Source organism: Tenebrio molitor, chromosome 2 (genome assembly GCF_963966145.1).
Source record: "Tenebrio molitor chromosome 2, icTenMoli1.1, whole genome shotgun sequence".
NCBI classification, from domain to species: domain Eukaryota; kingdom Metazoa; phylum Arthropoda; class Insecta; order Coleoptera; family Tenebrionidae; genus Tenebrio; species Tenebrio molitor.
The window spans coordinates 11,384,475-11,407,613 of NC_091047.1; the positions used below are offsets into that span (position 1 = coordinate 11,384,475).

At 35.0% G+C, this 23,139-nt stretch overlaps 2 protein-coding genes across 4 annotated transcripts in view; one reads left to right on the forward strand and one right to left on the reverse strand.

The window, feature by feature from the left end:
- Window positions 1–4,985, reverse strand: part of dpr12 (defective proboscis extension response 12) — a 337,047-nt gene extending 332,062 nt beyond the window's left edge. For all 3 annotated transcript variants that reach the window (XM_069038672.1, XM_069038670.1, XM_069038671.1), the window contains exon 1: window positions 4,653–4,985. The gene's annotated coding sequence lies outside the window, so the exon portion shown is untranslated. The remainder of the gene's footprint in view (window positions 1–4,652) is intronic.
- On the forward strand, window positions 4,556–13,103 carry LOC138125122 (uncharacterized). The gene is made up of 4 exons (XM_069040401.1): window positions 4,556–4,566; window positions 4,758–4,899; window positions 7,633–7,756; window positions 8,020–13,103. The coding sequence occupies exons 1-4, from the start codon at window positions 4,556–4,558 to the stop codon at window positions 13,101–13,103; spliced, it is 5,361 nt and encodes a 1,786-aa protein (XP_068896502.1).
- The last annotated feature ends 10,036 nt before the right edge of the window (window positions 13,104–23,139 follow it).

Consider the following 23,139-nt stretch of genomic DNA (forward strand, 5'->3'; position numbering starts at 1 on the left):
CACTTAGGTACATTTAACCTTATGAAACATTCATTCCATAACATAAAACCAATGTGGAATATATCACACAAGTAGGTATTGCAAATTCGTTATTTCCACTTGTTTTACACGCTATTTTTACGACCACCCATTTTTCTATTTAAAATGAAACTTGAATAATGAAAATTTGATAACAACTTACATCTTAATCCAAGCAACTTGCACTTCGTTATAAATTATGAGATAAATAAATAATATAGATATAGTTATTGAGAGTACGTTTCTTCGATGTATTTTGTGGTACTTTAATAAAAAATCAAGTAAACCATAAAACATCAAACTTTATTATTTTATAGGTTAAGAGGAAGCGGTTAGATAAGTTTTGAGATAATAAAAAATATGTATTCCCAATCCTCCATACATAGGCAACTAATTACTATAAAAAATTGTAGATATTTATTAGCGGGTAGACCACAAAAAATAATGGTGCAACAAAGTATCGGATGTTCATTTAAACTTATTCTCAAATTTGGCGTTGAAAATTCGATTGTGAACGCAGCACTTGTCATCGACTGACTGTAATCCGTGGTGCATTCACAATCGACTCTTGAACGCCTATTTTGAGGACAAATTTAAACGAATACCCGTTACTTTCCGTATCGTTCAGCAAATTTCTACTTTCCACATTAATTTGAGTCAGAGATGGAAGTAGAAATTTTCTTTTACTTTTCAATCGTTTGGACAAGTTATATTGACAGAATTCTTTAGTTTTCTCAAACAACAAAGGTACAATATTCGTTGTTTTATAATTATGTCATACAAATTACGAAAATTAAAGATACACACTATCCGTAATTGCTGTTTTGTGGATTTTGTTCCCGAACAATATCGCCCATTGTATTCCATCGCTTATTCATTTTGTTTGTTAAATCAACTGTCTAATTATAAAATCTATAATTAAACATAAATATTGATTGTTCACAAAATAATTCAAGTGGCAGTTAGGAGAACTTCGATGAGTTAATTTAAAAACTAAGCCTGAAGATAAATCAATATTAATATTAACTGACATCTTACAGTCATTCATTAGCATATATAACACACGTCATTTACCACTCTCGTATAAAAAAATTCAAATCCATTTATCACCAAAATAATTTATTAGTAACTGGCACTGAACCCATTATTTAGGCATGATGACTAAAAACATACATTATGCTATTAAATAAAACGTCAGAACGGAAATTACCACCACACTTACTTATTTATTTCTATTAAATATTTAGTTTAAGTATGTGTCTTTACAGTAATTTAATAAATGTAAGTATAGAGAGATAAGAAAATAAACTAAAATGATACACCCGCTGTTAGCTTTTCATAATATTTAACATGATTTAATAATAATATTTCAAAGTTTTTAATAAAAATAAAAAAGGAAGGGCAGAAAATAAAGTAATTCATTTATTGTTCCTGATATAGAAATAAACAAACTAGAAAACTTTTAATAACTTTATTTTTCAGCGTAGTAAGGTCGGGTGTTCATTTAAATTTACCCTCAAAGTTGGCGTTGAGGAGTCGATTGTGAGCGCACCACTCGTCAGTTTGCACAGTGCACAGTGAAAAACACAAACAATGCAAAAATTGAGGTTAGATTTATATAACTGATCCGTGATCTGTAATCCGTGGTGTGTTCACAATCGACTCTTCAACGCCAACTTTGGGAATACATTTAAATGAACACCCGATAGTTAGTAAAATACTAATGCATTTGATTCCACAATATTGATGTGCTTTGGTGCTCTAACAAAAAAAAACCTTTTCTCTCTGCCTCAAATTATCCATTTACCTCCACTATCAAGTGTTTTGCGATTTTGGCCTTGCTGTCAACCAATCAATCCACAAGAAATCCAAAAACCTGATATAACTTCTTTCAATGAAGTGATTAGCGTTTGTACAGATTTTGGACAATATAACAATTGTGAACTCTCTCCAGGTCATTTTCATAAGAGATAAAATTGCGTAAATTTTAATGTGCTTCGAAAATAGTCTTGACCACTTTATAGCAAGATGCAAATTTTCCTGCTACTTCATCCATATTCTTAGAGATTTGTTGTACACTAAGAGTTCAATAAAAAATTTCCTAGAAAATAAAGTCAAATATCTTTCACAAAATATTTACTATACTGTTCCGTCTTTAGTACTTGAGAATTCTGGTGGTATTTTAGCACAAAGGATTGTCCCAACTCTTGAAAGAGATTCGTTTTTTAGTAAAACTGACTGACGTCACAAAGCCTGTCGTCAACGTTAGAAAAAAATGTGAAATGATAAATACGATTTATTTTTATAAATGTTGTTTTAATTAAAAGCGAGGAAAGTAGCCTGAATTGCGCAACGGCTCCAACGCACTCATCTCCGGAGAAGTGGCTGTTGAAGCGTTAAGCCCTGTCACAACATTTGACATGCCGATATAATTCTCATTGTCAGTTCATTTATAACTTGTAAATAAATGAAGCACATGGAGTTTGACATCACCAATTAATTTAACAATGCCTCTGGGTTTGCCTCGTTTTGTATCGAGATCATTGATAATGTTACGGGGTAGGTCACAAAGGTCGCCTGGACCAATAGACGTAATCTCTTTTATGACTCGCAAATTCAAAATCAAAATGTAAAAAAAAATAATCAAAGTATCTGAAGAGCAACTTAGGAATGTATTAGATTTAATGTATTCGTTTTAACGTACCTCCCACTGCAGACGAAAATGTTTTCGTTTATGATTAAAGTTACATCATTACATTACAAAAAAAACAAACAGAACATTTGGGTTAATGTTTTTCCAACTGAAAATTTACGTTGGATCACAAATTTCAATTAATATTTGAAATTTTAATGTTCCGTTTTAAAAATTGCCATTAAATGGAATTTTCGCACACATCCATAGGAGATCGTTAAAAAAATAATTACCATCGGTTGTTGTTTGAAAATAGAGAATGAAACCACACAATATTTCAAAATAAATACCAGAACCTTCATGCAGTTATCGAATATTGATTTCCTTAGCCTACAATAAATAAAAATAATATTCCAAATAGTTATAAATTATTGCATCGTATTCCTGAAATTTTAATCGGCAGAACAGATACACCTGATGGATGATGAATTATGCAAAAATAAATCTACGAACATTGGCCCTCCATTACCCCCTGTAATTTCCGTACGAAGCTTTTTTTTTGAGAACAACCCCGAGCAATTACATTTTTTCTCTGTTTACGTCGGCTGTTGCCTGAAAACATTTCACCGAACCTGAAGGTTGCGGCGACAGTTAAAAAAGTTGGTTTTTAACAGCTTTTTTGACACCACCAATCAGCCTTGCTCTTTGGAACTAGCCGGATGAAAAACGCACCAACAAAATGATCCTCAGCCCTTTCGAATTTTATCGCACAACTCGGAAATCGTATAAATTAAAATTAGATCTGGTCGGCGACTTTTAATTATTTTTTTAATCAACCTCGCCGCCGCTGATAATTAGGGGCATCAACTTAATCGCTTCCCCGGCTCACTTCCAATAAAAAATATCGGCCAATTTTCCGCGATTATCTTTCTAATACTTTTAGGGGTATTTTGTCCGTGTTATTATTTTCTGGGGGCGGTTAAAAGTAACAAAGAAACCCTATAGATAAGGGGTGATATTGAAGCATCCAGCCAGTGGATTCTTTCTTCATAAACTCCCTTTTTTGCCCGGCTTTTTCCTGTTGTCCTAGTCAGGGCCTGCGAGATTTTATGGTTTGTGACAGAGTTTGTCAATTCGATGTCCAATCCTGGTCATCATCGGATCAATACAAAAAATAAATAGGAAAAGACGGGGTTCGCGGTTTGATTAGTCAGGCAAATTATAATTGCTCGAAAATAAACAGCTTTCATTCGAACGTAACAAATTCGTACGAATAAATTTACATAATAATGCCTTGATTACATCCACTCAACGAGGAATTTCAATTTGGACGTAATATTGTAAAATATAATTTAAAATTTGGCGACATTTCAACTAACGACACGTAAGAACTGTCGATTTCGTCAGTAGCGACAAACTGTCATCAGATTCTAGTTATGAACTGTATGAACTTATCTTCAACAGGTTTTAACAGCGCAATGCAGCACTATCAAATGCATTTACTCGACGGTAATGCAGTTCAACGTTGCTAATTCTATTTCAGGCGAATGCAAGATATTCAGGATAAATAGGGATTGATACAAATTAATTTCATTAAACAACTATTCTAACGTGTTGGTGTGTTAAATCGGTGTCTCAACCCGGCGCATCCACCATTTTCCTCTGTCAACATATTTTCCAAATAAAATTTTTGCCATCACAATGATTAAAATTACGAATTTATTTACGACCAGTTGGGGAAGTGAAAGGGGCTTATTAAAATGTTGCGGTTAAGTGTTAAATCGAATCGTAAAGTTGTGATTGTTTGTTGGACACCAAAAACGTAAACGATTCTTCAGCTCCTTAATTTCGTTTGAAAAAATCGTATCAACAGCGAGAGTGTTGATTTCGGCGTGTGTGGAATAGATGTGGGAAGGGTTAGTTTGGGCGAAAACACAAATAAATTAGGCGGAACAGTAATCGTGGCGGGCGAGTGTTTTGAATTGAATAAAATCTCACTTACCGCTCTGAAACTGAAAGTTACACGTTTTCAGACTTTATCCCCGTGTTCACCGTCATTAGTTCGCCTAAGCAGAATCAATCTCACATGTCACAACTTGATTTATAGACCACATCACCACAAATCCGTTGCTGTAATTAACACAACCGCTGAAATTTTCACGAGGACATCACCGCCGCCGACCAGCAGGCCCCGTCCAGGATCACCGATTCGTGCGAGGAGTCCGGAGGAAACGGCGCGGAAGTCGATCGTAAACAATTACCGCTCCTGGTGCGACTTATATCGGATCCGGGAAAATTCAACCCGGAACGATCCTTCCTCCGGTAAGGCGCTAAAGCTATTGAATGCAGCGCCTCGAAACGGCGAACGAACTGAAACGGAACGACGCGAATTCAACCGATTTTCAGTCGACTTATTGATGTGGCCACCAGCCCTTTTTGACGAGGGATTCGAAAATTTTCCCGGATCTCAGATTTGTTTCAATTTACTTGATGAGCTTACATATTTGGGAAATTATTAATTCCCGGTTAGTGTTTCCGGGGCTATTTATTGCGCGAGCACACATCATTGGAATTATCGTCGAAAATAATATGTAAAAGGGTTGTTTGTAGCTGTGCTCCGCAAACCCTTGGGGTAAACTCCGTAATCCACAGTTTGTGCCGATAATAACATGTTTATATTTTAGATTAGGACCAACTAAAACTGTGTTTGTTGCCACCGTCGACCTACGTTAATTTGGTTGATGCGCGGAAAGTGAACTCCGAGATGTGATTTTTTTGATAAATGATTGTGCCGAGGTTTATGTATGAGTGTAAGAAAAATCTTTGCAAAATCATGAAAATTTTAAATTGATGAAAGTTATTTCATGCGCGAATCGCCGTGACAAAAATAGATGATGCAAAAATCATAATCCCGTGAGCTCCAAGCGCTACCGGTTACGAAATTGTCTGTTAAGGCTGCTATTTTTACCACTCATTTTTTCATCCTTGACTGCAGTCATATTTATTTTAGAAGAATTATTGTATAAGTATTTCAATTATAGCCTCAACTAAATTATGTACTCTAACGCTTTGGTAAACCACTGATAATTTAGGTTAGCACAGATCCTAGAGAACAATTGTTGGAAAAATAATTTCCACATCTCTGTTAATTTCCATAAATAATTATTAGTTATTTTAAACGCAGATCTAATGAGACCTTCATATATAAAATATTTAAATCTCCCTCGAAAACTTTCTCAGTCCTGAATGTAAACATTTTAGAGTTGGAATCGGAAGAAGCAAAACTAGGTTAATGTGACTCGTTACACAAATGCGAATTAGTGAAGTAAAAGCAACTGTCCGAGATCTTAAAACATTTAGTTGTCGGTTCTAACTTTAGATCTTGATGTGTCTTTGCTGAAAACAGATATTTATTATTTGTGTAAAACATGTAACATCATTTTAACTTTATAGGTAAATCATAATCTTTGAAGATTTCCCAACATACCCAGAAAAATAGTATATTATATATATTATATATATTTAAGTGATAATGTAATTTCAGATATTGTTGAGCCAAATATACCTGACACTATAGCAAATATAAAACAAAAGTCTTTACATGGGAGATATTTTAAAGAGCTAGAACAGCCAGAAATTAATATTCAAGCTTCTCATGCATGGCTTAAAAAATCAAATATTCATCCTGAGACTGAGGGTTTTATATTTGCAATACAACATCGTGTTATAAATACAAGAAATTATAAAAAACACATATGCGGTTTACAATCGATCATCGATAAATGTAGGATTTGCGGAACTGAAGGGGAAACCATTGAACACATCATTTCTTCTTGCACCGCTTTGGCTCAAAGCGAATATAAAAAACGTCATGATATATTCGCAAAAATTATAGACATGAATTTAGCAGTTAAATTCAATTTATTAAAGGATACACAACCACATTACATTTATAAACCAGAAAGTTGTTTAGAAAATGACAATTACAAATTATATTTTGATCGCACAGTTTTAACTGACATTCACATTCAGCATAACAGACCAGACATTATAATTTTAAGTAAACAACAAAAGCAAGCATATCTTTTAGATATAGCTGTTCCAAATTCACACAATATAACACAGACATATAATACAAAAATTAATAAATATTTAGAACTATCCGTTGCTATGAGAAATCTTTGGTGTTTAGAAAAAATTTCGATTTTACCATTTATAATTTCAGCAACAGGAATAGTACCGCAATCTCTTTTTAAAAATTTAAAAATTTTGGACTTAGAGAACACATTGGTGGTTGAAATTCAAAAAGGTATATTATTATACTCATGTCACATCGTGAGGAAATTCCTTAACATTGACACAGAACATAAAACACAAAAAAGTCAAAATGTGGAGGCGAGACGCCGGTAATTATGTTGATAAGCACTGAACTATTACTTGATAGTATTATCCGTAATAGTGTATGTACTCCGGCAAAATTGCCGTGCCGCCGGGTGGAGGTGGGATACGAAGAGTAGAAGTGAGTCTTTTTGCGCCAAGCCCAGAGATTGAAGACCGAAACGCAGTTGAGGTCGACAACTGGGCGAAGCACAAAAAGACCTTCCATATATACTTCGAATGATATATACTGTACAAAATAATGTAATTTTGAACGTTATTGTTAGAAACAGGTACTGTAGCAGGTAGTCCTGCCTACTTTCTTTGTGAGAGGGGTGAAATCACCCACCCTTATTTAAGTCGAGATATAGCGGTAAAAACCAGAGTCTACCACTATCCTTGGTACTTAACACTTGTACATCAACATTTTGCAATAAAGTTTTTAAGTAGTTATACAAAGACGACTATATCATTTGAACGGCTAATATCACCACCCAACAGTGATTAATCGTTCATAATTTTGGTCCTTCGAGCCGGATGATTAAATCCATATCACACGACGGTCGTCTAGTGTAATAACAAGTGTAATACAACAACAATTCAAGAAACAGTTTCGACACCCAGAGGGCAGCAACGATTTCGTCACCTTCAGCAAGGGCAAAAGGGCAGCACGAATAGTCACCGAATTGGGTAGCAGCGAAGCGATCATCACTCAAGACATCAACAAAGGTTAGTGGCTCTCAATCCTTTCAATTTCCCTTCCAAACTGCATTACTACGTACGACTTCTTCTATTGTTCCTAATTTCGCAAATTTTCATCTCGACCACGTAAATCAAATCAATCATTATGCCCGAGACATCCTTATTAGATGAATCAATTGCCAAATTAGAGGCTCTAAAAAGGAAAAGAACCTCATTAAAAGCTAGAATTACGCGTATTCAGAACTTTGTGTCTAATTTTCAATCAAATGATAATGATGTGTCTCCACTAGAAACTAGAAAAACATTCATCGAACAAATATTCAAAGAATATGACGAGGTACAGACTGAAATTGAATCACTCGATCTTTCATCAGAGGCGATTGAGACACAGACTCAGGACCGCGACGAAATTGATTTAAAGTATCTCGATGTATTATCATCAATTCAAACAAAAATTAGACAAACGACGCCTCCACCGCACACTGCGGCCACAGCGAATCCTAACGGTAGTTGTTCCAGCGCTAATTCACATTGCTCTAATCGTGATCAATCAATCAAATTGAATCTGCCAACTTTAAATTTAAAATCTTTCACTGGTTGCTATAAGGAATGGTTGTCATTTCAAAATTCATTTAAATCCATTATTGAAGACGAAAACAACATGCTAAACAACTGTCAACGTTTCCAATATTTGCGATCATGTTTATCTGGTGAAGCTTTGCGAGCAGTCGAGTCATTAACGGTGTCATCAGAAAATTATAATGTAGCGTGGGATATCTTAAAGAAACGGTTCTGCAACAAACGGCTGATCGTTCACGATCACATAATAGCCATCACAAAGGCACCCCAAGTAATTAAAGCCTCGCATTCGTCACTTAGGTGTTTTTTAGATACGTTGAATTCAAATGTTGCCGCGTTAAGACAGCTAGAAGTACCGATTGATACTTGGCACGCTCTTCTAGTCGTAATAATTGTGGACAAATTAGACGACAATCTTGCAAGAGAATGGCAGGCTACATTAACCGACGAGGTTCCAACTTACGGTCAAACGATCGAATTTTTAGAAAAGAAATGTCAGTTGTTGGAATCCTTAAATCTATTGCACCCCAAATCGAACGTCAATCCGAATCACAATAATGCAAAAAACAATATGTCACAAAAACGAAGCACTACATCTTATGTTGCCACAAACAAACTACATTGTACATTTTGTAAAAATGACGATCATACAATCTTTCAGTGCAATGAATTTACAAAATTAAATGTAGAGGAAAGAAACGCTCAAGCTCGAAACCTGAAGTTATGTCTTAATTGTCTAAGAACCAACCATTTTGTTAACAACTGTCAGTCCAAATTCAAATGCCGTAAATGCAATCAAAGCCACAATACGCTGCTTCACAAAGAAAGACAAATCACGCAAACCAATGAAACACCAGCACAGGTAGAAAGTTTAAACGCTCATTCTATGAGGTCCCAATCATCAATTATTTTGTTATCAACCGCGATCGTTCTCATAGAAGATCGTAATAATAAGTCACATAAATGTAGAGCTCTCCTGGATGCAGGGTCCATGAACAGTTATATTACGTCATCATTTTCCAAAAAATTACGTCTACAGCAGAAAGCCGTAAATATAACCGTTGGCGGAATTGGTCAAATTTCGACGAACATCAAACAGGCCGTCCAGGTAAACATCAAGTCTCAGTACAATAAGTTTTCGGCGAACTTAAGTTGTTTTGTTCTGGAAAAAATAACCGAAAATCTTCCCCTGGTGACCATAAACATGTCTGCAATAAATATTCCAAAGGAATTACAGCTAGCCGATCCGAAATTCTTAGAAACTGCACCAGTAGACTTACTTATCGGGGCTGATTTGTTTTGGAACCTTTTATGTCAAGACCGCAAGGAAATAACACTGAAGAACCATAACAAACTAATGCTGCAAAATACCCATTTAGGTTTCATTGCGGGTGGGTCACTAAATATGAACAATAACAATAGCTCAAGCACCTGCTCGCTTTCTCTAACGTCGGTAAGCGACATTTTAGAGAACCAGATGCAAAAATTCTTCGAACTAGAACAATGCAGCAACCCTTCCGAACAAAAATGCTTTTCAAATGAAGAGATTATGTGCGAGCAACATTTTATTCAAAATACGTGCAGACAAACAAACGGAAAGTTTCTTGTTAAACTGCCATTAAAAAATGATCCTCCAATTCTCAAGTCAAACCGCGATAGTGCTGTAAAGTTTTTTAACAATCTGGAACGAAACCTAAACAAAAGGCCTACACTAAAATCAGATTATGTGCAATTCATGCGGGATTACATCTCTTTGGGTCACATGGAGGAAGTTCCGGGTTGCGAATTAAATAAACCGAACTGTACATATTTGCCCCATCACGCGGTACTCAAGGATTCTACATCGACCAAGTTAAGAGTTGTTTTTAACGCGTCATTTCGCTCAGCTGATGCATTAAGTCTAAATGACAATCTTATGGCAGGACCTACAATCCAGCCAGAGCTTTTTGCAATTTTGTTGAGATTCAGAACTTTTAAATACGTCGTAAACGGGGACATAGCTAAAATGTACCGTATGATAGAAATACATCCCGATCACAGTGACTATCAACGAATTGTTTGGCGCGAGAACACCGAAGATCCGCTAAAAACGTATAGATTAACCACTCTAACCTACGGTACAAAACCGGCCAGTTTTCTAGCAACAAGATGTCTTAAAGAACTAGCTCTTCAAAACGTAAATCACTACCCGGAAGCCGCTAAAGCAATTCAACAGGATTTTTACGTAGACGATCTTCTGACGGGAGGAGACTCACTTGAAAACCTAATCACTTTACGAGATCAAATAATTCAAATTTTAGCTCATGGTGGTTTCTTATTACGTAAATGGGCCGCCAATCATCCTGCATTAATTCCAGATAGTCACGAGCCTAATCTCAACGTCAGTTTCGATAAGGATGCTTACACTAAAACGTTAGGGCTTTTTTGGAATCCTAATCACGATTCGTTACGCTATCAGGTAAAACAGTGCGACATTCCGAAAAGACTAACAAAACGCGAAATCCTGTCTAAAACTGCCCAGGTATTCGATCCATTGGGTCTTGTGGCGCCAGTAGTAGTAAAAGCAAAAATAATCCTTCAACAATGCTGGAGTTTGAAAATTGGATGGGACGATCTATTACCTGAAACTATTTATTGTGCATGGGTTAAGATCTTGCAAGAACTCGCTCACTTAAACGAAATCGAAATTCCCAGAAACATAATAAAATCAAGCCCCGTACAGGTGCAACTACATGGTTTTGGTGACGCATCACAAATCGCATATGGCGCTGCTGTCTATCTAAGAACAACTGATCATAGTGGCAATCATCAAGTTCACTTAATTTGCGCTAAATCTCGTGTGGCTCCTCTTCGCGCTGTTACGTTACCACGCTTGGAGCTGTGTGCCGCCTTAACGTTGTCGCGATTATTTAATACAGTTTTACGAACGATAAATGTCAAAATTGATCAGCAATTTCTCTGGACAGATTCCACAGTCGTTCTGGCATGGATAAACGCTACATCTTCAAACTTACAAACATTTGTAGGAAATCGAGTTTCCGAAATTCAAACGCTAACGGATGCGAAAGATTGGTATCATGTCAAAAGCGAAAGTAACCCTGCGGATGTACTAAGCCGAGGTGCTTTACCTGGTCAACTCAAAACTAATAAACTGTGGTGGAACGGTCCTGATTGGCTGTCAGAAAACAACGACACTTGGCCCGTATCTAACGTAAATCTTTCGGATATTGAAATTCCAGAACGGCGAACTGTCACTCTGACCAATATTCATTCTCGCGAAAGACAACTACCGCTTCTTACAAAATTTTCAAATTACAAAAAAACTGAACGCGTAATGTCATGGGTATTACGGTTCATCAACAATTGTAGGAAGCCAAACCAAAGGCAAATCTCTAGTTCTTTAACATGTGAAGAATTAAAAGATTCCATGAAGGCCATCATGCGTTTAATTCAAGAAGTTGCATTCAACGATGAATTAGCTTGCCTTAAACAAAACAAACCGATTAACAAGAAATCACGTTTACTGTGCTTAAATATTTTTCTCGACAAGAATGATAATTTAATTCGCGCGGGAGGTAGGTTGCAAAACTCATCCTTAACTTACGATGTCAAACATCCCATCGTGCTACCAAACGATCACCATTTGATTAAGGCATTAGTCAAACACGTGCACATTGAGCAACTGCACGCTGGTGGTCAGGGAACTTTAGCCGCGTTACGTCAAAATTTTTGGATAATTTCTCCACGCAGTGTGGTACGCAAGATTTTGCACCAGTGTTTGCAATGTTTTAAAGTCAAACCAAGCGTTATGTATCCTATTATGGGTAATTTGCCCAAATCCCGTGTCGAACCAACCAGACCATTTTCAATCAGTGGCGTAGATTATGCCGGGCCTATTTACATCAAGGAATGTCGTGGTCGCAGTAAGCGTACTGTGAAGGCATATATTTGCGTCTTTGTCTGTTTTTCAACTAAAGCCGTTCATTTAGAACTAGTTGGTGACTTAACGACTCAAACCTTTTTGAATGCGCTAAAACGCTTCATATCAAGACGTGGTCATGTGTACCATCTTTATTCGGACAATGCTACAAATTTCGTTGGCGCCAATAGAGAATTACTGGAACTAAGAACATTTCTAAAGTCAGCTTCATTTAGTCAAATTACAGAAAATCTGGCTAATAAGGGTATCTCGTGGCATTTCATTCCCCCCAGATCCCCGCACATGGGCGGTATTTGGGAAATAAACGTAAAATCCATTAAAGGTCATTTAAACAGAACAATTGGAGAAGTCGTGCTTTCCTACGAAGAATTGTATACCCTGTTAACAAGAATTGAAGCAGTCCTAAACTCCAGACCTTTGTGTCCCTTGAGTAACGATCCTAATGACCTTAATCCCATAACCCCTGGTCACTTCCTCATCGGAGAGCCATTAACTTCTATAAGCGAAAGAGATCTTACGACGACGAGGATCAACCGATTGACGCAATGGCAAAGAGTGGAACAGATGAGGCAGCACTTTTGGCACCGCTGGCAAAGGGAGTACCTTGTTCAAAACATCAATCGTTCCAAGCAGCTCCGTGGTTCCGGTTCCAGACCGTCCACCCCCGCCTTGGAAGTTGGTTCCATGGTGATTCTAGTTGAGGACAACACGCCGCCACTACAATGGAAATTGGGACGCATCGTAGAACTTCATCCCGGAAGTGACGGTGTTGTGCGCGTAGTGTCCGTAAAGACTGTCAATGGCATCTTCAAAAGAGCCACGCGAAAGGTGTGCGTTCTGCCAGCGAATGAATAGACTATGTTTGTATCGTGTAAATATTTGTTATAATTATGCATTAACCCTTTTTTTTACAATTGACTTCAATGTTTGTATTTTTTAATGTTTTTTGTCATGTTTATTATGTAACAATCCTTTTTCTAATAACCATGTTCGATCTTTGCTAATTCCAATATTTTTGAAGTCCGTGCCTTCAAGGGGGGCGGTATATGTACAAAATAATGTAATTTTGAACGTTATTGTTAGAAACAGGTACTGTAGCAGGTAGTCCTGCCTACTTTCTTTGTGAGAGGGGTGAAATCACCCACCCTTATTTAAGTCGAGATATAGCGGTAAAAACCAGAGTCTACCACTATCCTTGGTACTTAACACTTGTACATCAACATTTTGCAATAAAGTTTTTAAGTAGTTATACAAAGACGACTATATCATTTGAACGGCTAATATCACCACCCAACAGTGATTAATCGTTCATATACTACATATTTTATTTTCAAGAGGTTCACAAAAAAAAAAAAAAACGGACATGAACTCATTTATTTATTTCCTCCAGTTAATATTACAATTTTCAAATTTTAAGGCAACAGTAATTACTACTTCCTTTGTAATATTATTGGTACTATCGGCGCCAACGAAATGTGAACGAATTTCTGGTGCCATAGAAACGTCTTCTGTTTTGTTCTACATTAAATAAAACTTTGTTCAGTGGCGTACTATATGTATGAAAGTTAAGAAAAGATTTCTACATATTACCTATAACTTTCTATTACAATTTTACAATTTTCCTCGAGTTTGGTAACAGCCCTCGCTTTTCCCATATCGGTCAAGTGTCGTGGCATGTATATTGTTTAAAAATAAATTAAATCTGTTGACAAATTATGTTTGTGAAAATTGTCACAAATCTGACACATTAACGCACGCCTATGATTGATGCTACAACACACACTAGGAAAATTTGGCGTTCACATTTCGATGGCGCCGATAGTACCTACTTGAAATTTTCATAATATTACTAAAGTCTACAACACTACCTAAATTATCCGATGTACTTTCAACAAATTTCCAGGTAAAACTTTCCCAAAATGGTGAATGATCGCGATTTGTAATTTTTAATATCCTGAACTTTTACTAAGATAGCAGAGCCCAAATCTGCGATATCTCCCATTGTCACATTAGTAATTTCATCGCATCGACAAGCGCCGATCACATAACCCATAATAATAATTTATAATTCTTCCTTTAGGGAACTCAGAAATTTTACCTTTGTAGCCAGATACTTTTCATCAGGAGCATTATGTAGAAGTCATATACTTTTCGGGACTATGGCTTTAGCTTGTAGAAGAAAAGAAGTGATCCTAAATGTCAAAAAGGTTGGTATTACATTCTTGAACGTAAAGAACTGTTAGGTATTCATCTTAATTAAAAAATAAAATGGGAATTTAATGTCAGTAAACTCGTAAAAAAATCTCGGGCGACATAAATCTCTTAAGGTAATTGAAAACTGTTACTACTAGTGCGACACTAAACGGTTTATTTTGAACTCATTCGTAGGCGCATTTGTTACCATATTTCAGTTTACGATCATTCTTCTCACTTAATAAAATTGTTTTCAGTTCAGCGGAAATGTATCAGAATAATTACCAACCTAGGTTATAAAAAAGACTATCGAGGGAGTTTTGTTCGTCTGAGAATTATGACAGTATTTTTTTTATATAAGTAGTGCTTACTAAGAAGTTCGCTCCAAATGGGAAATTTTCTTATCGTTGTTAAAACTTACACATTGTTTATTAAATAGTTTTTTTTATTATAAAATCGTCCTTCCAAATCATTGTAGCATTATACAGGTAATAAAATTGCACTCTTCATAAAGGCAGACCGTGTGTTTGCTCCTGTTTGCTTATTCGCTATGTTCAACAATTTTCAAAGAGTATGTAAACGTGACAATTAGCATTACATTAACAGACTTTGAAAAGGGTCGCACCATTAATATGCAAGAAGTTAGATTTGCAATTCGTGAATCAAGAGTAGAGCGGGCCACAATCAGTCAACAATTGTAGGGACATGACAAGCCACTGTGAAGAAGGTACCTCTCAGCTTTCACAAACTAAGAAAGACGTCTTCTTATATTATTAACAACTAAACAAAAATTGAATAATGGTGCGTTGCAGGGTTAGAGCATCGTGAGGTCAGCAAAACTGCAGTAACTCAGTTCTCTGGAGAATGACCCCCGAGAGGCGGCATCGACTACATGAGTAGATTGATACTATGTTTGTAGATGAGTTCGGGCTTTGTTTATGGGAGTATAATGGACGAAAATGAGTTGGAGGTGAATGAGGTAAACAGTAAAATTCAGAGTTGACAGTAACTGGTATAGACGGAGTGAGTACCTAGTTTAATGGTACGAGTATGAAATGCGATATGCCTTTTGAAGAGGCGAATGCAAAGTGGGTTTTACATCCACTTATACAAACAATTTTTTACTAATCAAAATTTAATTATCCAACATAAAAATAGTATACAGGGTGTTATTGAAAGTTGTACAGATATTTTAACCACGAGCTACTGGGTTCATGTAGAACTCAGAAAAAATATCTAAAAAATTCTATGTTAAAAAATAAATTTATTTTTTGAGCTACAATTTTTTTAATTGCTTTTAGTCTTCTACGTTGTCAAACAACCTCGTAGGTAAAATTTCGGCACATTTCAAAAATACACCCTCTACATCATATTTTATAAAACCTACACCAATGCGGTTTCCTTGTTTAGCATATTTCCTATAGGTTACTTCGCATTGGCGTACATGTTATAAAACATGAGATACAGGGTGTATTTTTAACATGTGCTGAAATTTTACCTACGAAGTTGTATGACAACGTAGAAAATTAAAAGCAATTTAAAAAAATTGTAGCTCAAAAAATAAATGTCATTTTATTTTTCGACATAGAATTTTTTTAATATTTTTTCCGAGTTCTACATGAAGCCAGTAGCTCGTGGTTAAAATATCTGTACAACTTTCAATAATACCCTGTATATATACTAAACTTTACGAAATCTTACATAAAAATGTTAATCTGTTAAAATTATGCATTTTCAATATTATCACATATTATATCCTAACTGCAAAATTTTTTATCGGAAAATGTTTTGCTAATGAACGAAAACATCCATAAATGAGGTCAGAAGACCAATTATTAGCAAATAAGAGCACGAGACGAAGTCGAGGGCTTTTATTTGATAATAATTGGTCTTCTGACCGAATAATTTATGTGTAGATGTTTGAGTTCATTAGCAAAAAATTTGCCGATATTAAAATTTTGCACGGCTGATTATTTCCTGAATAGAATGAAAACAAACGCATTATTTCCAATCCTTTTTATTCAAAATAATTTATTAAAAAAAAAAAAATCAGGTACCGACATTTTTTATCCGATTATTGCACAGTGCGCATTTTAGAGAAATGTTATCGGGTTATTTTTTGTTTTCTCGTTTTGATTGGTCAATATTTGTCACGCAATTGGTTGCTAAACATATGAAGGAAATAATCAACTATAAATTATGGCTTAATATTTTATTAATCATGTTTAAAAAAAGTTGCGAAAACAGAATTCAAGGAAGTGAATATAGTTGCTCTAGATTTTTTTTAGTGAGAGGAAGTCGTAAATCTACGTAAAGTGATTAAAACTAAATAAATTGTTTTTCTTTATCGTTTTACTTTTTGTTTGTTTCCTGCTGACCCACGTTCTTATTTTTGGCGAAAGCTTCATTTTCGATCGAATTACTATAATATAAATCTAAAAGATGCTAATTGCATATTTTGGATTCTTAACAATAAAACTTTCTGAATGTTTGATAAATGGTTAGTATCCATTATAATAAAGCACACTTTAAAGTATTATTTCTAGTTCCCTAGTAACAAAATTAAACGACTTATTAGGATTGACACAATCAAGAACTATATCGTTAGCAAAAATAAAACAGATCTAGATATGCGAAAACAATATTTTTATTTTAACTTCTGATTATTGGCGAGAAATACGGACAGTCGCTTAAAGGGAAAAAAATGCAGCAAAGTATTTTCTAGATTTTTATTTGGAAATATATAGTACCATAAAATATGGAAGACTGGATAAATAAGACAACCTTGAGGTAACACGAGATTCACATTAGGGTCTAAAGCTCATAGTTTTAATTCTCAGGCTGGTAACTATCCCATAAAACTATATAGCGTAGTTTAAGTAACTATGTGTGAAACTAGGGCAAGATATAATGAAATAGTTTAGGTAATTGGATAATAACTTAATTTACCTATTCATTACCAGTAAATAAATAAACTAAGCATATTTATATTTAGTTCGAAAAAATCTCACAATCGCAAATAATTCTTCTGTATACAATGGATTAAAAATATCTTTGACAATGGAATTATTAATGTGTAAAAGCAGCAAATCGGATGCAAGTTATGAGACAAAATCAACGAACAAAGCAACATTTATGAACTTTTATGTCTTTAATATAAAGGAATAAACGTAAACAGATTTCACCCGTCAATAGAGTAGAGCTGCTGCGTCATGTGAAACTGACAATATGCATTCTCAAAGCGCTAGCACGAAAATTCCGACATGAATGCTGTCTCTATAAACGTATTTCTTTGGTTTTTTCGGCAATATTTATGAGCTGTATCCGCATGTGACGTTCCAGTTTGAACCGTTATAAAGTGGATCCAGCACAAGTTTTTTAACAAACTCGACGGCTATTAGGCATTTCTTGATGTTTGAGATGAGGTAAATAAGTCGTATGAGAGTCCCTTTGAAAAGCTCTGCGGGTTTATAATGACATCTACTCCCGGAGTGAACTCGGTATATTAAGGAGCTCCTCAGCGGCATGATAGAAGTGTTGATCGATACTCTACATCAGATGACCAGCTTGCATACTAATGCAGCTCTAAACCTTCCAAATTAGCTAATTTGAAATTAGTTATGTACTAGTGGCTCGCAATTTGCATAGCTTCACGGGGAAGTGTTATTTAGTGAGGTTTCACAATAATAATTATCTCGATGGTCTGCAAAAATTATTCTTTATTGTTCTAGCAACATAACTGACCCCCTTTTCGCTTTAATAATTGCTGGCGGATGATAATTTGAGAGGAAAAACTCGAATGTAACCTCATAAAACTCAAAACATAACAGCAACGGCTGTCAATATAACTTTTTTAGGCACCCTTAATGAAAAAGGTAATTTTACGTACTCCCATGCGGACAAGAAGTAACTCTTTTTCGGACGCACTTTTCAGGGCATGGACCGTGGCGCCATCTGTTGGTCTGTTTAGTAAGTTAACAACGAAACCGACAAAACCGAGTAAAACTACTGAAAACAAATGAATATTTGACAGTTAAGTAAATTTAACCAAAGTAATTGATTGCCCGAAAAAGTGTTGTATCGCGTTTATTCCTGGTGCTTATTTGGAGCATAATGAGAAAATGAATGTTCATATAATCTATAATAACAGCGAAAGTGATGAAGAAATGTCTAATACAACAGCGAAACTGATGAACAAATGTCTAATACGCCGCCGGACATCACAGATGATAATATCAATAATTGTCCTGTCACCATAAATTATGTAAACAAGTAATTGTATTGCTAATAGTAAATTTCTCGTTTTGTTGGAATTAATAAATTTATCTATTTGACAAAAGTAGATACAAAGTAAATTTGTAATTACTCGGCTGCGCCTCGGCTAGAACACCCAGACTCGGACGAAAAAGATGCACTTTTTGGGCTTGATACACAAATAACTATTTCGATAGTTCCTCTTTTTTTAAATAAATACGCTCTATTTCAAGCAAATGTAATTATGTTTATTATTTTTTATGCAAGAGCCACGCTGCCCTAAAAATGTATAACTGTCAACGTTAAAGTCTGAATTGAGAGTAATTAAATATTTTAACCCTTAATCAATGCAAATTATATAAAATTATCTTTATAAACCATGGCAGAAATAGATATACACAAAAATGTTCTGTTAAAGACATTATTTCATTAATTTCAATTAAATATTATTTATTTCTTCATCCAAATTCAGAATTTAGAATAACATCTGCACTGTCCTTGGTTTGACTATAGTCCAGTCGTTTCCTTCGGCATTGAACTTTGTAAGATGTCCCACCAGAGTATGTTACACTTTCCCTTGTGCGCCATTTTTTCACCTCGATTCTCACCGTCACACATTCAAAGGATTTTATGTGCTTCCAAGCCACTTGTACTGGGATTTTGGAATAATAATTGTCTCTGTGGCACAGAAACAACTCTTTATTTTTCTAAATGTACCATGCGAAAACAGACTCTACCAAAGATTTGCTCGACACAATATAACAAAGTTAAAAATAATTGATAAAAAATGTAATCTTATTTTATGGAGCATATGACGGGCATATGACAATTTTGAAAAAAAGAAAGGCAAGACATATTTAGTTGACTCAAAATTATTATCTACATATGTGAATGCTTTCCGTAAATTTCGCATGATTGATTTAAATCCTTTTAAAATAAATGTTTCAAACATTATTTGCAAAAGGAATACGTTGTTCAAATCAAATCAAAACAATTTTCTCCGCAAACCTAATTAATATCAGGTTTTTAATTAAATGTCAAAGTTGGCGTTGAAGAGTCGATTGTGAACGGACCACTCGTCAGTCTGCAGAGTAAAAACACAAACTAGGCAAAAAGTGAGGTTAGAATCTGTAATCCATTGTGCGTTCGCAATGGACTCTTCAACGACTACTTGGATAAATTGAAATGAACACCCGGTATAAGACTGTAGAGAGGCGCAATTCCAGAGCACTCTTGATAAAACTTTAGATTATAGATTTCCTAGATTGACTGGACTAATAGTAGAAATAAACTTTTCTCATTCTACTTTAAAGAAAAAGTAAGAAGAGGCAGTAGACAAGCGAAAGTTATCTGAATGCAAATGCCTAGGTCTTTAATCAGCGTCAAACAATCGTTTTGAGGGATGCACAGTAATAGCATAGTCGCACTAAATTATAATTAGGGAGTTGTATGACGCTGATGCATAACTCATGGCGTCACAAGTAGCGACCTGATAAATAATAAAGTTGTTAGAGAAACCGGGGTCGCTCCACATGCTGCGAAATGATTTAATGAAGTCTTGCGCTTCCACTAGCAACAACAACTTCATGCATACGGTATCACCTATTTTGTATACGAAGGTGTCATGGTTTATAAATTTCCCGATAGCGACCACGCTCTACTGATGTCTTTCAAAAAGTGACCATTAAATTATAAAGTATAATGTGATTGGGTTTCGACCAGACGTGTTGTGGTTGTGATGCTTATTTAAGGACATGCTGTAAAATATTCATTGCGGCCACTGGTAGGATTGATATGCAAAACAGTCCGGCTCAAGATCACTTTATATTATGCACTACATCAGAGTCCGGGACAGAAACTGGAGAGGTGAACAAATTGAAAAGCAAAAGTGAGTAGGTGCGGTGCCACCGCATTGTCGTCATCAATCCGCAACAAACTGTTTCCCACCAGATTTAAATATAGGAATTTGCAAACCGAAAATTGCAATATCTGCGACTGATGTTTTAGGGATCAGCAATCATTTTGTATATGGTACGCCTAAACGACATATGTATGCATACAGTCGGGTGTTTGGGAAGGAAAATCTTCCAGTGGAATTGTTGTTTCCCTTTTAAAATCACCAGAGACTGAAGGATTTGTGCCAGCTTGTCCGGATAAAGTTATCAATACGCGTGATTACGTGGAACGATACAGAAAAAAAGCGTTGTTTCTCTAAAACAAACCTACCTACTCCTCCCAGGTGTTGAATCAACATGACCCGAGGATAAAATGTTAAAGAACCCTGAGCCACAGATTTAATGGCGTCGCCTTGAATTTCGAAAGTGTTGTGCACTAGTTTTTACACAAGCTCTAACAGCACAAATAAACTTGCAAGCTGTAAATTTATGGTTGTGTGTTTCATGAAATTATATCAGACGTAGCCGCCTTTGTTGATCTTGAACTTGTTATCACAAACTTACCAGAACTTTCCACCAACTTTGTACTTTTATGTACTTAATATCAATGTAACTCGTTTTTATTGCAAATTTGAATTTAGTGCACGCTTTAAATGTCGTATCTATACATACTTCATAGTCGGAGAAACTACATTTATCTGGAATCTTTTGTTCTGCTTTGGAATTAAAATACTTACTTGCACAAGAGGCCGGCAACTAGATTCCACAAGAAGATGAGTAAGCTTTGAACTTTCCACTAATGAGCAGGAAACTAAAAAATAAGTTTAAATATTAGGTATGCTGATGATATAAAGAGAATCTCGACTAATTCTTTTAACAAGATATTATGGTTTACTCTGGGTTCTTAGACCAGAACTATCTCTGCCTCACAACTGCAACGATCAAATACATTTTCGTTGTTCGTCACAGTAAAATTTCTGTTGACAATAATCCTATTACATATTTCAACGATGCTAGAGAGACTAAATAATACCTGCTTCTGTTTAAAATCAAATTTCTAAAAACTTTTAAACGTCTAATGTACATATTTTATGCAATACAACTAATTAGTGACAGTAAAATATTTATTTAGTTACAAGAACAATAAAAGAATTAACATTTTACTGTCTTTCTAACTTGTAACTAATTCTAGACGTCCTGAAATATTTCAATTGTTTTGCAAATAACATTTCTGTTAAGTACCTAAGTCAACTGGATGAATAATTTAAATTCGCTTTCTCAGAAGAAATAATAAATTAAAGTAAACTTATTATACTAACGACTTAAAGTGCCTTCAAGCATAAATATTTTGTGGTTAAGTCAACATACCGTGGGCTAATTAATTGACATTGCAAGTCAATATTAAAAAAAAAAAACATGGAAAACCTAGAATTTCTACATTTAAATTTAACTTGATAAAAAATTAATACAAGGTGATTCATGAGTAATAATGAGCCTGAGGGAATTGCAAATGCAACCCACAATACATTTGGAAGGTAGAGGTGGATATTTACCGCGTCCATATCGAGCTTTACGTTCCAAATGTATTGTGGGTTGCATTTTTAATTCCGTCGGGCTCATTATTACTCGTGAATCACCATGTATGTTATTAATATTGTACCATAAAAAAATAAATATTTACAAACACCAAATGAAAGACCTTTCGATAACTTTAGAAATAAATACGAGCAGATGAAGCTGTTGTAGTGTTAAATTCACAAAAACTCCATTGATGTAACACTGAAATATTATAAGAAGTATTAGATAAACATACACAAATGAAAATCATAAATTGATGCACATGAAAATAAAAACAAAAAATAGTTATTTGTAGAACTAGTTATGAAAGTTATACGTTTTTTCATGAACTTGCAGTTTGATTAACGAGGGCATAGCCGAATTAATTAAGCAAATGAGTGAAAAAAAAGACTTTCATAACGTTTTGTACACGATATTTTTTTTTTGCTTATTGTTGTAAGTTGAGAAATTTGGCCTAAAAGAATTTATGCAAAATAAAAAAAGTAGGTATGCTTTAAACTCCAAGGAGATGAAATGAAAATGATGACAAAAAGTACTATGTACTTCCATTACGATTTGCCAAAAAAGATACATATAATGTTGATATTTTCCTGATAGCAACTTTTATATCTCAACAAAAAGCTCAAAATTCTTCTTTACTCCTAATGCGGGACATGGAAGAAAGAATCAAGATGCAACTTGATTAATTAAGATAAGTAATCAATTTTTTTTTTGATAATAGGCACAGTAAGGGTCCTTAAATTGCAATGCGTTTTGTCGGTAAAAACTAAATCAAAGATCAATGCTTCACACTTTTCGATCTGGAAATACGATTAGAAATAATTTATAGCCATCATTCTACATTATAACCTATAATGGCACTTAAATTCGCTATAAAACGTAAATTTTGTAGTAAATGCCAAGAACTTGTAGGGAATATTGTCGGTACAATAATTTCAGTCATCAAAAAGAAATGATTTATTTTATGTGAA

Coding starts and splice junctions, on each gene's coding strand:
- LOC138125122 (XM_069040401.1), top strand. Junction 4,900..7,632: donor AAACGGCGCGGAAGTCGATC/GTAAACAATTAC, acceptor CAACAATTCAAG/AAACAGTTTCGACACCCAGA. Junction 7,757..8,019: donor CACTCAAGACATCAACAAAG/GTTAGTGGCTCT, acceptor TGTCTCCACTAG/AAACTAGAAAAACATTCATC.